Below are 13827 nucleotides of genomic sequence, written 5' to 3'. Positions count from 1 at the left end.
ATAATAATAATAATAATAATAATAATAATAATAATAATGATAATAATAATAATAATAATAATAATAATAATAATAACAATAATAATCCAAACAAATAATAACAAAAGTAACAAAAAATCACTTATTTTTCAGGTGAGAAGGAAAATACAAACTTCCATTGCGAAGAAAAATGTGGAGCGAGACTTCACAGTAAATATAAAGTGAGCCAAAATTTCAGTATCACAGTCACGCCAAAACTTTTATACTTCGCTGGAACGGAAGGCGAAAGTTCATAAAGTCAATACAACGCCTGGCTCCGGTACTATATTTATGTCGACCTGGGGTGGAGCAATATTATTTCTGTGCATCAGCCTGATGAAGTCTTAACTAAGGCAAAAGAAGGATTTTCTTTTCCCTTCGCGGAAATATACATTAGAATAAGAAACCTTCCAGGATAGAGATGAGTAGTGACCCTTTCCTAAACGTTATATAGCCACAGTAGCCCTCTGCATTCACTTGTACTTTTGTCTCTTTCCTTAGTATTGCGTCCGGTGAGCTTGCAACCCATCGATCCTCAGGTTTTGTAAGACTAAAAAAAAAGAGGGGGAAGTGAGACCAGTGCAGATACTTGACTTGTGATGATCAATGTACAATCGGTCCCAGGAAGCGTCGTCACAGAAGTGATGTATTGCACTGCCTATTTGTACGTGCATTCTCTGAACTATTTCATAATGAACAAGATACAGTGCAGTATAATATACTATGATGAAAGTATAACATATAAACTAATTTCAGAAATATGATAAATGCAATTATCAATGTCCAATGGAAGCCTAGCAGACCGCCACCCAAGTGCCCGGAGATGAGATCCTGATGACATTTATTTATCGGTTTTTGTAAAAAAAAAAAAAAAAAAAAAAAAAAAATTGACTAAGTAATATAATGATTACCAAATAATATTATAAGAATGAAAATCACAATAATATCGTGTCATGGCTCAACGGACAGGTTCATGACGTCATCATCAAGCCAGTGTTTGTCGCTGTCATTGATTTTTTTTTTTTTTTGTACAAAACGCCTTTGTGTTTAAAAAAAATATATATATATTCAGCTTATTTTGGATATATTTTTTTCGTATAATCACCGTATATTTGTTAATATTTAATAGTGCTGAGAATAATTTAGCGTTGCTCACTAAAATTCAAGGAAAGGATGACTCGTGTTGAAAAGTTTCGATAAAGCCTGGAAAATACAACCTTATAAAGTGTTACCAACATGTACAAGTGATAAATTCCAGTCATATATCAAGTGAAATTTATCTTTGATGACAGTCACAGCAAGAGTCGCATTTTAATAAGAAATAAGTCATGGTGAAGTGGTTGCCACGATGTAGGACGTTGAATGAAACTCACCTGATAGTGTGATAACACTCCGTGTCCGCAACTGTGCCAAACCATATACCGCTATGACTAGACCGGTCCTCCATAAAGAAACTTTCTCTCTCTCTGTCTCTCTCTCTCTCTCTCTCTCTCTCTCTCTCTCTCTCTCTCTCTCTCTCTCTACAACCCTGTGTTCCCGGCCACCCGGCCAGCCACCCACCCACACACACATTAACCTGCACTTGTTCACGCAACTCTCGGAACACTACATTAAATTCCACCTTTTCATTTGCAACACAATGACAGGTTTTCAAAGGTGTGTTTTTCACCAATTAATCTTCGAATTTCACGACCTACAGAAAATGTAGATTACAATTTCAAGAGAAGAAAAATGCGAGTAGTAGAAGTCATTTAAGTGTCGTCAGCCCGTGAATCAGGTGGCGCAGCACAGCAGCACACAGGCGCCGGCCTGCGGGTCGCCTGCTGCTCCGCCATAAAGCCGCCACTTCAATATGAGAAATCATTGGGAATTTAAATTTCTTTTTTCTTCAAACATTTTCTTCCCTTGGCATATGAATATTGCCGCGGTGAGTGAGGCCGCTGCTGGCACCTGGTGGGAGGATGGGCGGTGAAGCGCGGCAGCCACTGCTGGGTGACGGCCAGGGTTGGGGAAGGAGCAGTTTCTTGAAGTTCATTGTAGGACAAATCCCTTCTCCTAATCAGCTGCCTGTCTATTCCAGGCCACCCAACAAGACTTCCTTATCTCAAGAATGTGAAGAACATAAGTGTGATATTCAGTGATACAAATGAGAAAGGAAATTACAGAAAGGAGGAGGAACAGGAGAAAAGAAACAAGAGGAGGAGAAGGACAGAGGTATGAAAGAGAATACATAATGTACAGTGTAAGAGATAAGTGGAAACAAGGGATGAACAAGAACCACACTGGGCAGGGGATTATCACTTGGTTCAGTAGTCTGGAGGCGATGCTAACAGACCACTAGAGGGGTGAGAGGCGTCACCAGAAACTCAGATAGGAGGGGCCATGTAAGTGGACATAAATAGTAGTAATACTCTAACTACTGATACTCGGGGGCAAGAATAAAAAAAAGTCTCTTGCAAAAAGAAGCACACAAATAAGCCACTGAAAAAAAAAGTTGGAAATTGAGTAAGAGAAATGACACATGTTATAGTATGGATTAAGTCACTGCACCTCCTACTATTGGCAGCGTAAAGGCGTCGCCACACTGGGCAAAATTTAACAAGCAGAAACTCAAAGGGAGAGGTCTTCCTGAACAGATGCCCAGATCTCGAGGTCTGAGTATCAAACTTAGCTCAATGTTTGATTGTGAAGCAGCTCGCCCAACAACAAGCAATCGGTCAGATGAGCTCTATTTGCACTGAAATGTGAACTTGTTACTCATACATCCATCACAGTAAATTACAATGAATTACAATATTAATTCCCTATTATTTTTTTGACCGAGTCAGTGCCATTAACATATATAAATTTTGATGATAAAAATTCTGGCAGTCCATCAACCACAGGCAGATGAAAGTGAGGACCGCGGCTGCCTCCACACTCGGGGCCACGCAAGTGGACGAGTCCTGTGGCAATCACTCACAATACAATTAATAAGAGAAAAATAAAATGACCACGCTGGAGATATACAACCAGACCCATGGACTTACCAGCAGCCAAGACAGCCCCGAGCAAATCACGCACATCTGTTCTCCAACCTACGTAGACGGAACGCAAAGCAAGTGAGTGGCGTAAGATATGTACAGTACATCTGGTAATTGTACGTATAGAGAGAAATTAACGTAATACATACGATCCTGCTAGTCCGGTGTGAGAAAAACAATAAACTTCGTCCCAAACAAAATACTGGCTCGACCTCATTGAATCAAGCCCAGCGTGACGTCACCTTATTTTATTAACTCATCACGGAGGGCTACCGATACTTGACTATTTAATAAGATGAACACGGCGGGCACCACTCTATCTGGGTCAGTCTGGGTCAGTGCTGGGTAATAACGGCGAGGCACGCGCGGCTACTAACCAGGCAGGAGGAAGTAGTACTGTACATGGGAGGTTCATTTCAACTGATGACATGAAATTGCTCTTACCGCCTTTGACGCTCAATATATGAACATAATTTTGTGATATTACCTGAGTTCAAGAGTATTATCATTACCAGTAGACAAGATCGTAGTAGTAGTAGTAGTAGTAGTAGTAGTAGTAGTAGTAGTAGTAGTAGTAGTAATAGCAGCAGCAGCAGCAGCAGCAGCAGAACCAGTAAAAACAGCAGCAGCAACAACAGCAGTAATAGCCGTAACCGTAGTAGCAGCAGTAGCAGTAGCAATGGGTTGTAGCAGCAATAACTGTAGCTGTAGCAATATTGCCATCAGTGTTATTGCACTGCCTCGGGGATACCATTTTGGCACATACTTCATTACTATATTTACTACTGCAAACTTTTCTCACCTCTGTCGCAGCAGCCTTACCATGTCCCTCAGATATGAGTGTTTATGACAGATGGCAGGCGTGGCTTCGAACCCTGTGTTCGTGGCAAAAGGCGACGAAAATGAGAGAGGACTGAGCGTCGCCATCCCTCACTCTCCGCAAACCACATTAGTAGCTATCGAGAAACAAGAGCAAGCCACGAGGTGGTCACTTCATATTTTTTTTTTTTAACATTTTGTAACTCGCTTCTTTATTGCCACTCTTCATGTATCTTTATTACATATGCCACCTTGCGTGTGTATCAAATTATAATTCAGAAATTTTATTGTTTATAATGCAAGTAATAAGTAGTGGTGGTGGTGGTAGTAGTGGTTGTGGTGGTGGTGGTGGTGGTAGGGGTGGTGGTAGGGGTGGTGGTGGTGGTGGTGGTGGTGGTGGTGGTGGTGGTGGTGGTGGTGGTGGTGGTGGTGGTGGTGATGATGATGATGATGATGATGATGATGATGAAAAAACGATAATGGCAATGAATACTAAAAAATATATATATACAATCAAACCAGTAACCCTATTATTAATCACAACCGTGGAGCTAGTAGTAGTAGTAGTAGTAGTAGTAGTAACAACAACAGCAGCATCAGTAACAGTCATTATCACTATAGTTATGTAAACAATACGGAATTACGGTGCCTCATCAGCGTGAGAAGCAGAGCCTTGCCTCCCCCTGCAGCCATTCCACTCCTCTCTATTTCTATCTGAGGGAAATGTTAGGCCTCGACTCATGCCAGCTTCGCCTCGCCTCTTGTCACCTCACCCCGTTGATGGAGGCTCGAGGGACGTATGAGTATCTCCGCGACGTTTCCCTCCTCCACTCACCAGCCTATCAGAGCACCTGTGCGCCTGTTCTAGGTAATGGCCGCCTCAGCACAAGCACATTTGACGCCACTAATGATGGGTCCCGATGGAGGCAGCCCAGGTTTGATGGGATGGCTGCTGTAATAATCGCCGCCACTCAACTGATGATGCTCGGTTATTGTTGTCTAACCAGCTATTAAGCACCAGCTGCTGCCAAGTGACTGGGCTGCGAACCCTTCCTGTCAGGGCGGCGAGCTGTGGCCACAAGCAATACTGCCTTTCCTTCATGCTACTGTTTAGGAGCTCGTCTGATGCTCCTGCTGCTTCGGGTGCAATGCTTTTTTTTTTTTTTTATTATGGTATCTGCGCGACGTGCCTACCGATGCTGATGATGATGACAATGATGAAGGCGAAGCTGAAGACGACGATGATAATGAACACCAAGATCTATGCGTATGTACAGTATTGAGATATATAGATCTTTATGAAGACGACAACGACGACGATGATGAAGACAAAATGACAACAACGATGACCACAATGATGACGTCGAACACGAACAAAAATAAAACCGAAGCTTACGACAGCGACCCAAACCAACGACGAAAGTGCTGATACAGCCAGTAATAACTATACAAGAGACGGCACCTCGCCTGTCAACACTCCGACTGACAGACCATAGAACTGAACTCAGTCACTGTATCATCATCACGCCGCGTGCCCACCAGCGGGGATTAGAGGGCTGGGGCTCAGGTCACGCCTCAGCACCACAATGCTTCTTGTATCCTAGCAGAGAGAGGCGCAGTGAGACACTTGTGCTCCAGCGCGGTAACACAGCAAGCAGGAAGTGACACCAGTAATTAGTACTGGAGGGCGGGCAGGGGTGTGTGTGTGTGTGTGTGTGTGTGTGTGTTGAAACAGGCGAACTACGCGTAATGAAATACTCATGGCACGAAAATGCTTTTCTCTCACTTGTTGACAATAAATAAATAACGATGATAATTGATAACGATAAACAAAGTACTACTACTAATAATAACAACGACAAAGTGAAATAGAGAGTAAGGAAAACAAACGATATGAAAACTGATTAACATACAGCGGTTACGAGAGAGCGCTACCTCTTCTAAAGAAAGAATCAAGCCGGAATTGAACTAGAGCCTTCCAGCTACGAGAGAGAGAGAGAGAGAGAGAGAGAGAGAGAGAGAGAGAGAGAGAGAGAGAGAGAGTCGATTAGCTTTCTTGAGACACGGACTGAAACTTCTGAGGGGGACTTGGATAAGCGAATCTGGAATCGGAAATCTATAACCCTTGCATTGTCTCCCGGACGATGACGACCACCGCCACCACCACCACCATCGCCACCGCCGTCAGGAGTCGCTTGAAGAGTTCGGGATCGCGGTAATTAATGGTTCAAATTCCCGGTTTTCCCCGTCTCAGCTGAACCGTTTTCCTCACTTATGCAGATTCGGCGGAGCGGAGGAAGAGGAGGAGGAGGAGGAAGAGAAAGAGGAGGAAGGAAGGACAGGGTCGGTGGTCGGTATCCAAGTAATTATCGTCATTAATCAGTGTTCATCGGTCGTTAAGGTTGGAGACGTTAACTACCTACTGGCTTTTGATGGATGGCTAGTTAGGATGCATTCTCTCTCTCTCTCTCTCTCTCTCTCTCTCTCTCTCTCTCTCTCTCTCTCTCTCTCTCTCTCTCTCTCTCAATTCGTGGCTGTTGTATAACTATTAAAGAAGAAATTCTCCACTCTTGAATCTTGCTCTTCCTCCTCCTCCTCCTCCTCCTCCTCCTCCTCCTCCTCCTCCTCCTCCTCTATCTCCTTCTCTTCCTCTATCTCCATCTCGTCCTCCATCTCCTCCTCTTCCTCCACTGATAATTACCCTAATATACTACCCCTTTCAGTCAAGTTTCTCTCTCTCTCTCTCTCTCTCTCTCTCTCTCTCTCTCTCTCTCTCTCTCTCTCTCTCTCTCTCTCTCTCTGACACACACACACACACACACACATCCATATTCCCTCATCACCCCTCGACTTCCTGGCCCTAACGCTCACACCATAAATGACCCTCCTTCGCTTCTCTTCCCCCCTCCACCCTCCCCACCAGTAAGCCAGCGGCATGATGGGGCGGGAAGGGGCGGCGGGCGAGGAGAGCGATGGCCCGCGGAAGCTGATGGGCCGCCCCGGAAGAGATTAACGGCTAGGGATGGACTCTGCCGCTGCATAACTTAAGGATATGTCAGGGGGAGCGGTGTCCTTGAGGGGAGGTGCGGGGGAGAACTTGTCGATCCTACACGCCCTTCGTCAGGAACCTCTACGCGTATCCACCAGCCTTCTCATGCCTAATACTGATCCCTTCCTCATCATCCATACGATTTATTCTTATCCTATCATTCTACCCTCTTCTATCCCCTTTATTAGTCGTCCCAGTACCTGCCCCCAGCCGTCCATGCCTCACACCCGTCCTCCCACAGCTCAAGCCGCTGATGTACTCACTGCCCGCTCGCTATTGTTGCAGTTAGGTAGTTGTGGAGGAGTAATTTATATTCTTGTCTATAATTAACTTCCTCCCTCTCTCCTCCTCATGTTACATCGTCAATCAACCAGCCAACCAAACGACTAAACAATCAGTTAGTCAATCAGTCATTTAGTCATTCAGTCAGTCAGTCAGTCAGTCAGTCAAGCAAGCAAGCAAACACACAGGCAAGCAGGCAAACGAGTGAGTAAAATAATAAGCAAGCAAGCGAGTAAAGAAGCAAGCAAGCACGAAAGCAAGTAAGGAAGGAAGGAAGCAGTTTTTTATTCTTTCTCCTCTGTCTCATGTTCGCCTGTTTAAAAGAAAGAAAAAAAAAACAATAGGGGAAATACCAAGCGACATGCATCTCGTTAGTGTCAAGGTGATGTCATTCCACACGCTACACGCCGTTCACGTGGAATGTGTACACGCGAGGAACACAACACTGATGCCTCTCTCGGGACGCCAAATGCAGTATAGCAAGTACAGTCATTACCAAAACGTGCACCGAGAATCACCTTGTGAAAGGATCCCTAATTACGCATTACAAAATTTCATTATAAAAACAGCACTCGTAGACACAAAATATGAGAAAGTTTAATTTCAGAAGAGCGCAGAAAAGATAAATGTAAGTTGTTTGGCCAGCATTAATCTTTCCATTGTTATGGTACTTAAATTAATTTTCATTTTATTATTATTATTATTACTGTAATTATTATAATTATCAGTTATTTACTTTATTCATTCATTTATTCATTATATGCTTGTCATGTATCTCTAGTTCTGGCGCTTTCGTTTGTGTGTGGCGTCTCCTGCTCTTTTGTACTTCTGGACACTGAGCTTAATAGAACTGAGTGTTGTGTATCTGTGGTGCCTCCAGTACACGATTATTAATACTAACATAGCTAATATTCCACGCGAACACAGCTGCACTACGGGGATGATGTCTGCCTGTCATATGCAGTAAAAATTGTCTTTATTACGGGTGACTTAAATCAGTGAAAAGGAAAGAACTTACTTCAACTTTAAATACTTAGTCACGGTATCCTTTAGGACTAGATGGGAACAGCAGGCCTATCAAGCTACCAAGTGCTGCGTCACTCCATGAGGGTGATCAGTAAGCAAGGTGTAGCAGCAACACACGTCACTCAGCACCACCAGTCACGACCCGAGTCAAGAATATGAAGTGCCTGGGGTACATTATTTTGTACATGTTTCTTTTCAATAGTTACTAACCTTCAACACTAGTAGTAATTAGTTCTATACTGATTCCATGTTTCTCATTGCAAGTCCAAAGATAAAAAAAAAATGACAGAAGAGGCTTCTTTTCCATGACATGATAGTACCTTTTGTTCATAGTGTTAGTAGTGCATCAAAATCCTTCCCGAATATACTCCAATAATAACCTAGGATGTCAGAACCAGAAGATTCAATCGTTCTTCAAATCCATTCCGGAAGAGCATTAAAATTAAAGCACTGAACTGACCAAATAATACAACAATAAGATACCAAATTTAAGAGTAGGTCTTTAAAAAGCACAGAACATGCAAAACCTGAGCAGCAAAGGCAAGCACGACACAATACGACATGCGGAGATACAGAAACATGGAAACGTTATCTTAAAATTATAGAAACGAAAGATGAAAGTAATATTATTGCCTATAACATGCTAACCTAGATAACTTAAATAAGGCTGTGGCACTCAACGAGGCTTCTGATTCTTCTATCTTTACCGTCGACAGCACAGCGGCCGTCCTTCAGTCTGTTATAACTCACATCAGAATTGAATTTCCTGGGAAAAGTGGCTCTCTTCAGAAACGAAAGGCAGCATATGAAAAAGAAACTTATCAAAATGTCAACCAGCTCACACAAATCTTTTTCTCCAATACTGTAACCACTGACTGAAATACTGTCTGTCTGTAGGAGATGCTGTTAAAATATATATACCCTTGGTTTCACGCAAAAAAGTTAATGAAGAAAACAATATAGGTAGTAACACTGAGCCCCAAGTCATGACCTTAAAATTAGTGGTGAAAGTTTCTCCACAATAGTACACCAGCAGGGCCACGCGGGCTCGTTGCCGTGTAATGCTCATGCGCGTAATTTAAGGTAAGTAGACACTCAGGAATAAGTGTTATTGCGTGATCAGCCAGCTCGGGTACTTCCTAATTAACCTGAACTGGAACAGAAAAGTACCCACCGAAGCAACAAATATGTCCATTATTTCGATTCACAGAAGGCTTGCATTGGGTCCCTCACGCAGGACTCAACATGCATCGCATGCAAGTGATCGAGAACACATCAACTTCTTAATTATTCTATAGAGAGAGAAAAAATACTGATCGTTGTAAATGGTCACATCGGAGAATGACTGCCTGTTTCTCGTGGGGCATAACAACGGCATAGGGCCCCGTGGTAGTACTGTTAGAGGAACTCTCACGTGTAGGCTTGATGGCTTGTTGCAGCTTCAATTATTTCCTTAAGTGAAAAAAAAAAAAGATAAGTAATAAAAGGTTTCAAATACTGGACAAGTATTTCTGCTGTCAATGATGATTTTTGAAATTATAGTAAAAGCTTGCACCAGACCATTTCATCCAGCCTGACGGGTAGCCATGCCAGTCCCGGGCTTAGGAAGTTACTAGCAGCTTTCAAAAATTATTTTCAAACATTACCTTACACTTTGCTGACGAGACGAGCGGCAGAGCACCACCCCGAGACATTGACACCTGGAAAGAAAGAAAAAGTACTTGCCGAGCAATTCAGGTAAATGTTAACTGAAAGAGAAAAGGAAATATGTAGTACAATTACATTACACCTGCTGGGCCATTGCGAGGAGTGAGAGAAGAAAACGTTCATGACAGCAGTGTTATGAATACAGGGCACTTTGAGCATGGCGGATCTGAATGTTTTTATTTATTTGTGTTTATTATTTTACTTTTAAGTTGTTATTGGTGTTGATATTGTTACTATCATTATCATCGGTATCATTATTATTATTATTATTATTATTATTATTATTATTATTATTATTATTATTGTTGTTGTTATTATTAATACTTTATTCTTAATTTATTCACTCATTCATTTTAATTACTTATTTATTTATATCATTTATTTATCTAATTATTTATTCATTTATTTATTTACTTATTTATGTTTTGAAGAGTGGGCATGTAAATCTTTTTCATCCGCAAATTACACTCGTACTATGAAATGTTCCCCCTCCCACCTCTCTCTCTCTCTCTCTCTCTCTCTCTCTCTCTCTCTCTCTCTCTCTCTCTCTCTCTCTCTCTCTCCCTTCCCCGCCCTCTCTCCCTCCCTTCCTCCCTTCCCCCCCTTTCTCTATCTCTCTCTCTCTCTCTCTCTCTCTCCTCTCTCTCTCTCTCTCTCTCTCTCTCTCTCTCTCTCTCTCTCTCTCTCTCTCTCTCTCTCTCTCACATTAAAACCACCACCACCACCACCAAGCCCTTTAACCTAACCCCCGAGTGGCGCCGCAGCACGCAACTTCCCGCCTTCAAAGTCTCCCAAACACATTTAGCGTTCTCCCAAGTTCTGCAACCTTGAGCGTCTTTAAAGAAGGCCTCTAATCATTCGCTGGAAGCCGCAGAGAAGGCTCCTCAAGTTGTTGGGAGCGCGAGGATAGGAGTTCCAGTGTCTGATGCATTCAAGGCGAAGAAATGAGGGAAGAGAGAGAGAGAGAGAGAGAGAGAGAGAGAGAGAGAGAGAGAGAGAGAGAGAGAGAGAGAGAGAGAGAGGATAAGGGGGGTTAAAAGACAGACAGACAGACAGAAATAACAGAAAGAAAGACACTTATCCTCCGCAAGTTCTCTAACTAAATAACTTCAGTAACGTACACAGAACATCCTCGGTCTGTCCTTTATAATCTAAACTGGAAACTTCACATCTCACCTCTAGCTAAAACAGCCTCTATGAAGTTAGGCGTTGAGTCGTCTTCGCCAGTTTTTCTCATCCTATCCCCAGCTGCTAACTCTGTACAAGGGGCCTACAAGGGGCCTTATCCGTGCATGTATGGAGTATCCTTTACATGTATGGGGTGGGGGGGGGGTGTTTCCACTCATACCGCTATTTTAGACAGGGTGGAATCAAAAGCTTTCCGTCTTATTAACTTCTCTCCTCTAACTGACTGTCTTCAGCCTCTTTCTCATCGCCGCAGTGTTGCATCTCTTGCTCTCATCTACCGATATTTTCATGACAACTGCTCTTCTGATCTTGTTAACTGCATGCCTCCCCTCTTCCCGCAACCTCGCTGCTCGAGACTTTCTTCTTTTTCTCATCCCTATTCTGTTCAACTCTCTAATACAAGAGTTAACCTTAATCATTCATTCCTCTCTTTGTTAAACTCTGGAATTTCCTGTCTGCTTCTGTATTTTCTCCTTCCTATGACTTTAACTCTTTAAAGAGGGAGGTTCCAAGACACTTATCCTTCAATTTTCTATGATTCTCTTGACATCTCTTTTGGGACTCGCATCTCAGTGATTTTTTTTTTTTCCTCTTTTTTGTTTCCTTCGGTCAGTGACCTTACGTAAAAAAAAAAAAAAAAAAAAATTGACTCGTAGGTAGGGCTGGCACGCGTCACCGCTCCGCACACCACGCAGCCCGCTATGTAATTTCATAACATAAGCAATACATCATAAAATCAAAGTAATTACTAAAGTCTACTTACTGAGGTGGTCTGATTCAGCTCGTGGCCATGCTGACGTGCAAACATTGCCATCCAAAGGTCATCCAATAAGATTCTTCAAAAAACTCCCAACAAAAATCATTCCCCTAACCATACATAACCTGACGACCTGACCTTAACATAACTTGATCTAATCTAGACAACGTAAACTAACCTAACTTAAACTATCCAAACCTATCTTACCCCACCCTAAGGTAACCACGCCTAAACTATTCTAACGAAAGCAATTCAAGCCAAATTAAACCAAACCTAACCTCAACTAACCAAAACAAACCTAACCTAACCTAAAACACGAGAAAATTGACTGATTTGAAGACACCGTCAGAGCACAGTTATATAGCAGCTTATGCGGAAAGGAGGCAAGGAATGCCAGGCCGTGAAAAGAGACGAAGAAAAAATATTGATTAATTAGATATGGGACGCCATAACAACGAGCTCATATGGCCTCAGAAGAGAGAGAGAGGGAATCAACAGGAAGAAGGTCAGGAAAAGGAAATGGATAAAGGAAGGAGATGAAGGAGTGAAAGGGAGGGAGAGAGAAAGGTGATACGAATAGAAGATTAAAGAAAAAGGGAGAAATGTAATAGTAGGGAGCCGAGAAAGAGAAGACAAAGACGAAAGGAAGTGAAATGGAGAAAGAGAAAGGTAATAGAGATGAGAAAAAAATTACAGAAGGAGGAGGAGGAAGAAGAAATGATTGGGCGTTGGAATAAGAGAAGGAAGTTAATGGGAGAGAAGAAATGAGAGGGATAAAAAGAAGTGAGGGGAAATGATGTGAGAGTTAGCACTGCGAAGAGATAATGAAAGGAGAAAGAGGAAGAGAATGGAGGATATATAGTGGAGAGTAGGTGGAAGAAGACAGTGAGAGGCAAGAGCAGAGATCACAGAAGGAGGCAACAGGAAGGGAGGAGGAAGAAGGAAAGTAAGAGTATTAAAGAAGAAGAAGAAGGGAAAGGAAGGCAAAGAAGAAAAGAAGGAAAAGGAAGGAAGAGGAAAGTTGTTTGTGGAGAGATTGTGGTGGAAGATGAGACGGAGATAATGAAGTGTGTGTGTGTGTGTGTGTGTGTGTGTGTGTTTGGAAGGTGTACGAGCGTATGTATTTCCCCCCCACCTCTCTCTCTCTCTCTCTCTCTCTCTCTCTCTCTCTTCAGTGCTTGTTTACTCTGCTTCAATGTTATCATCTCGAGACTTCTTTTTTAGCATTATTTTCATCACCATTTTTCAAGACGAGGTTTATGCGATATTGTCTTTCCCTGCGGTACAGCCAGAGGGGATTCAGAGATAGCGGATGCAGCAAGGGTTCACCACCACACATTGGCTTACCGACAATGCGCCTCGGTCATGACGTCATGCTCTTACTAAGAAAACGCCGCGGTGGATCTGTGTGTGTGTGTGGGTAGCTGCGTGGGTAGGTATTTACTTCATTCTTACTTATTTCATCGTATATTTGCTTCGTACTTCTACTTCAATTTTAGATAATCCTTTTTAGCCTCTTGCCTTTACAGATATTTACTTCAGTGAGCTTTTTTATCTTCTTCGTTTTTGTTGCCCTTTACCAGAGCCCCTCTTACATAATAAGAAAAAAAAAATGGTCTGATTCATATTATATAAGAAACCGTATCAAAGTCACCAGTAAACAGTCATGTATACATTGTATATTATAAGGTTAAAAAATTCAACTACTCTTCATCAGCATAATCCAAGTTTGCGTTTCACAAACAAGAGAAAACATGACAAACAAGAAAAATGTTCGCAATGTAATAATTACATGCATGGAAAAACATACAACCGTCGAGGGAAAACTCAATTACAGCACTTCGGGCGGCGGGATATGTTGACAAAAGCGAAATAATTGACGCCCATCACCTGACAATAACACCTTCACACCTCTGTCGGTCCTCTCAACACCTGCGAGTGATATACAGCAGCGATAT

General features: G+C 42.4%; 1 protein-coding gene across 1 annotated transcript in view; it reads right to left on the bottom strand.

Annotated features, from left to right (window-relative positions):
- The window catches only part of LOC135102595 (uncharacterized), a 190909-nt gene that overhangs the window by 105698 nt on the left and 71384 nt on the right, over nucleotides 1-13827 (bottom strand). Inside the window, exon 2 of the mRNA XM_064007858.1 lies at nucleotides 9864-9917. Within this exon, the coding sequence (XP_063863928.1) occupies nucleotides 9864-9917 (54 nt within the window). The remainder of the gene's footprint in view (nucleotides 1-9863; nucleotides 9918-13827) is intronic.

This window comes from Scylla paramamosain, chromosome 8 (assembly GCF_035594125.1).
Source record: "Scylla paramamosain isolate STU-SP2022 chromosome 8, ASM3559412v1, whole genome shotgun sequence".
Lineage (NCBI taxonomy): Eukaryota > Metazoa > Arthropoda > Malacostraca > Decapoda > Portunidae > Scylla > Scylla paramamosain.
The sequence above is the reverse complement of the archived record's forward strand: the minus strand, read 5'-3'. Positions and strand labels throughout refer to the sequence as shown.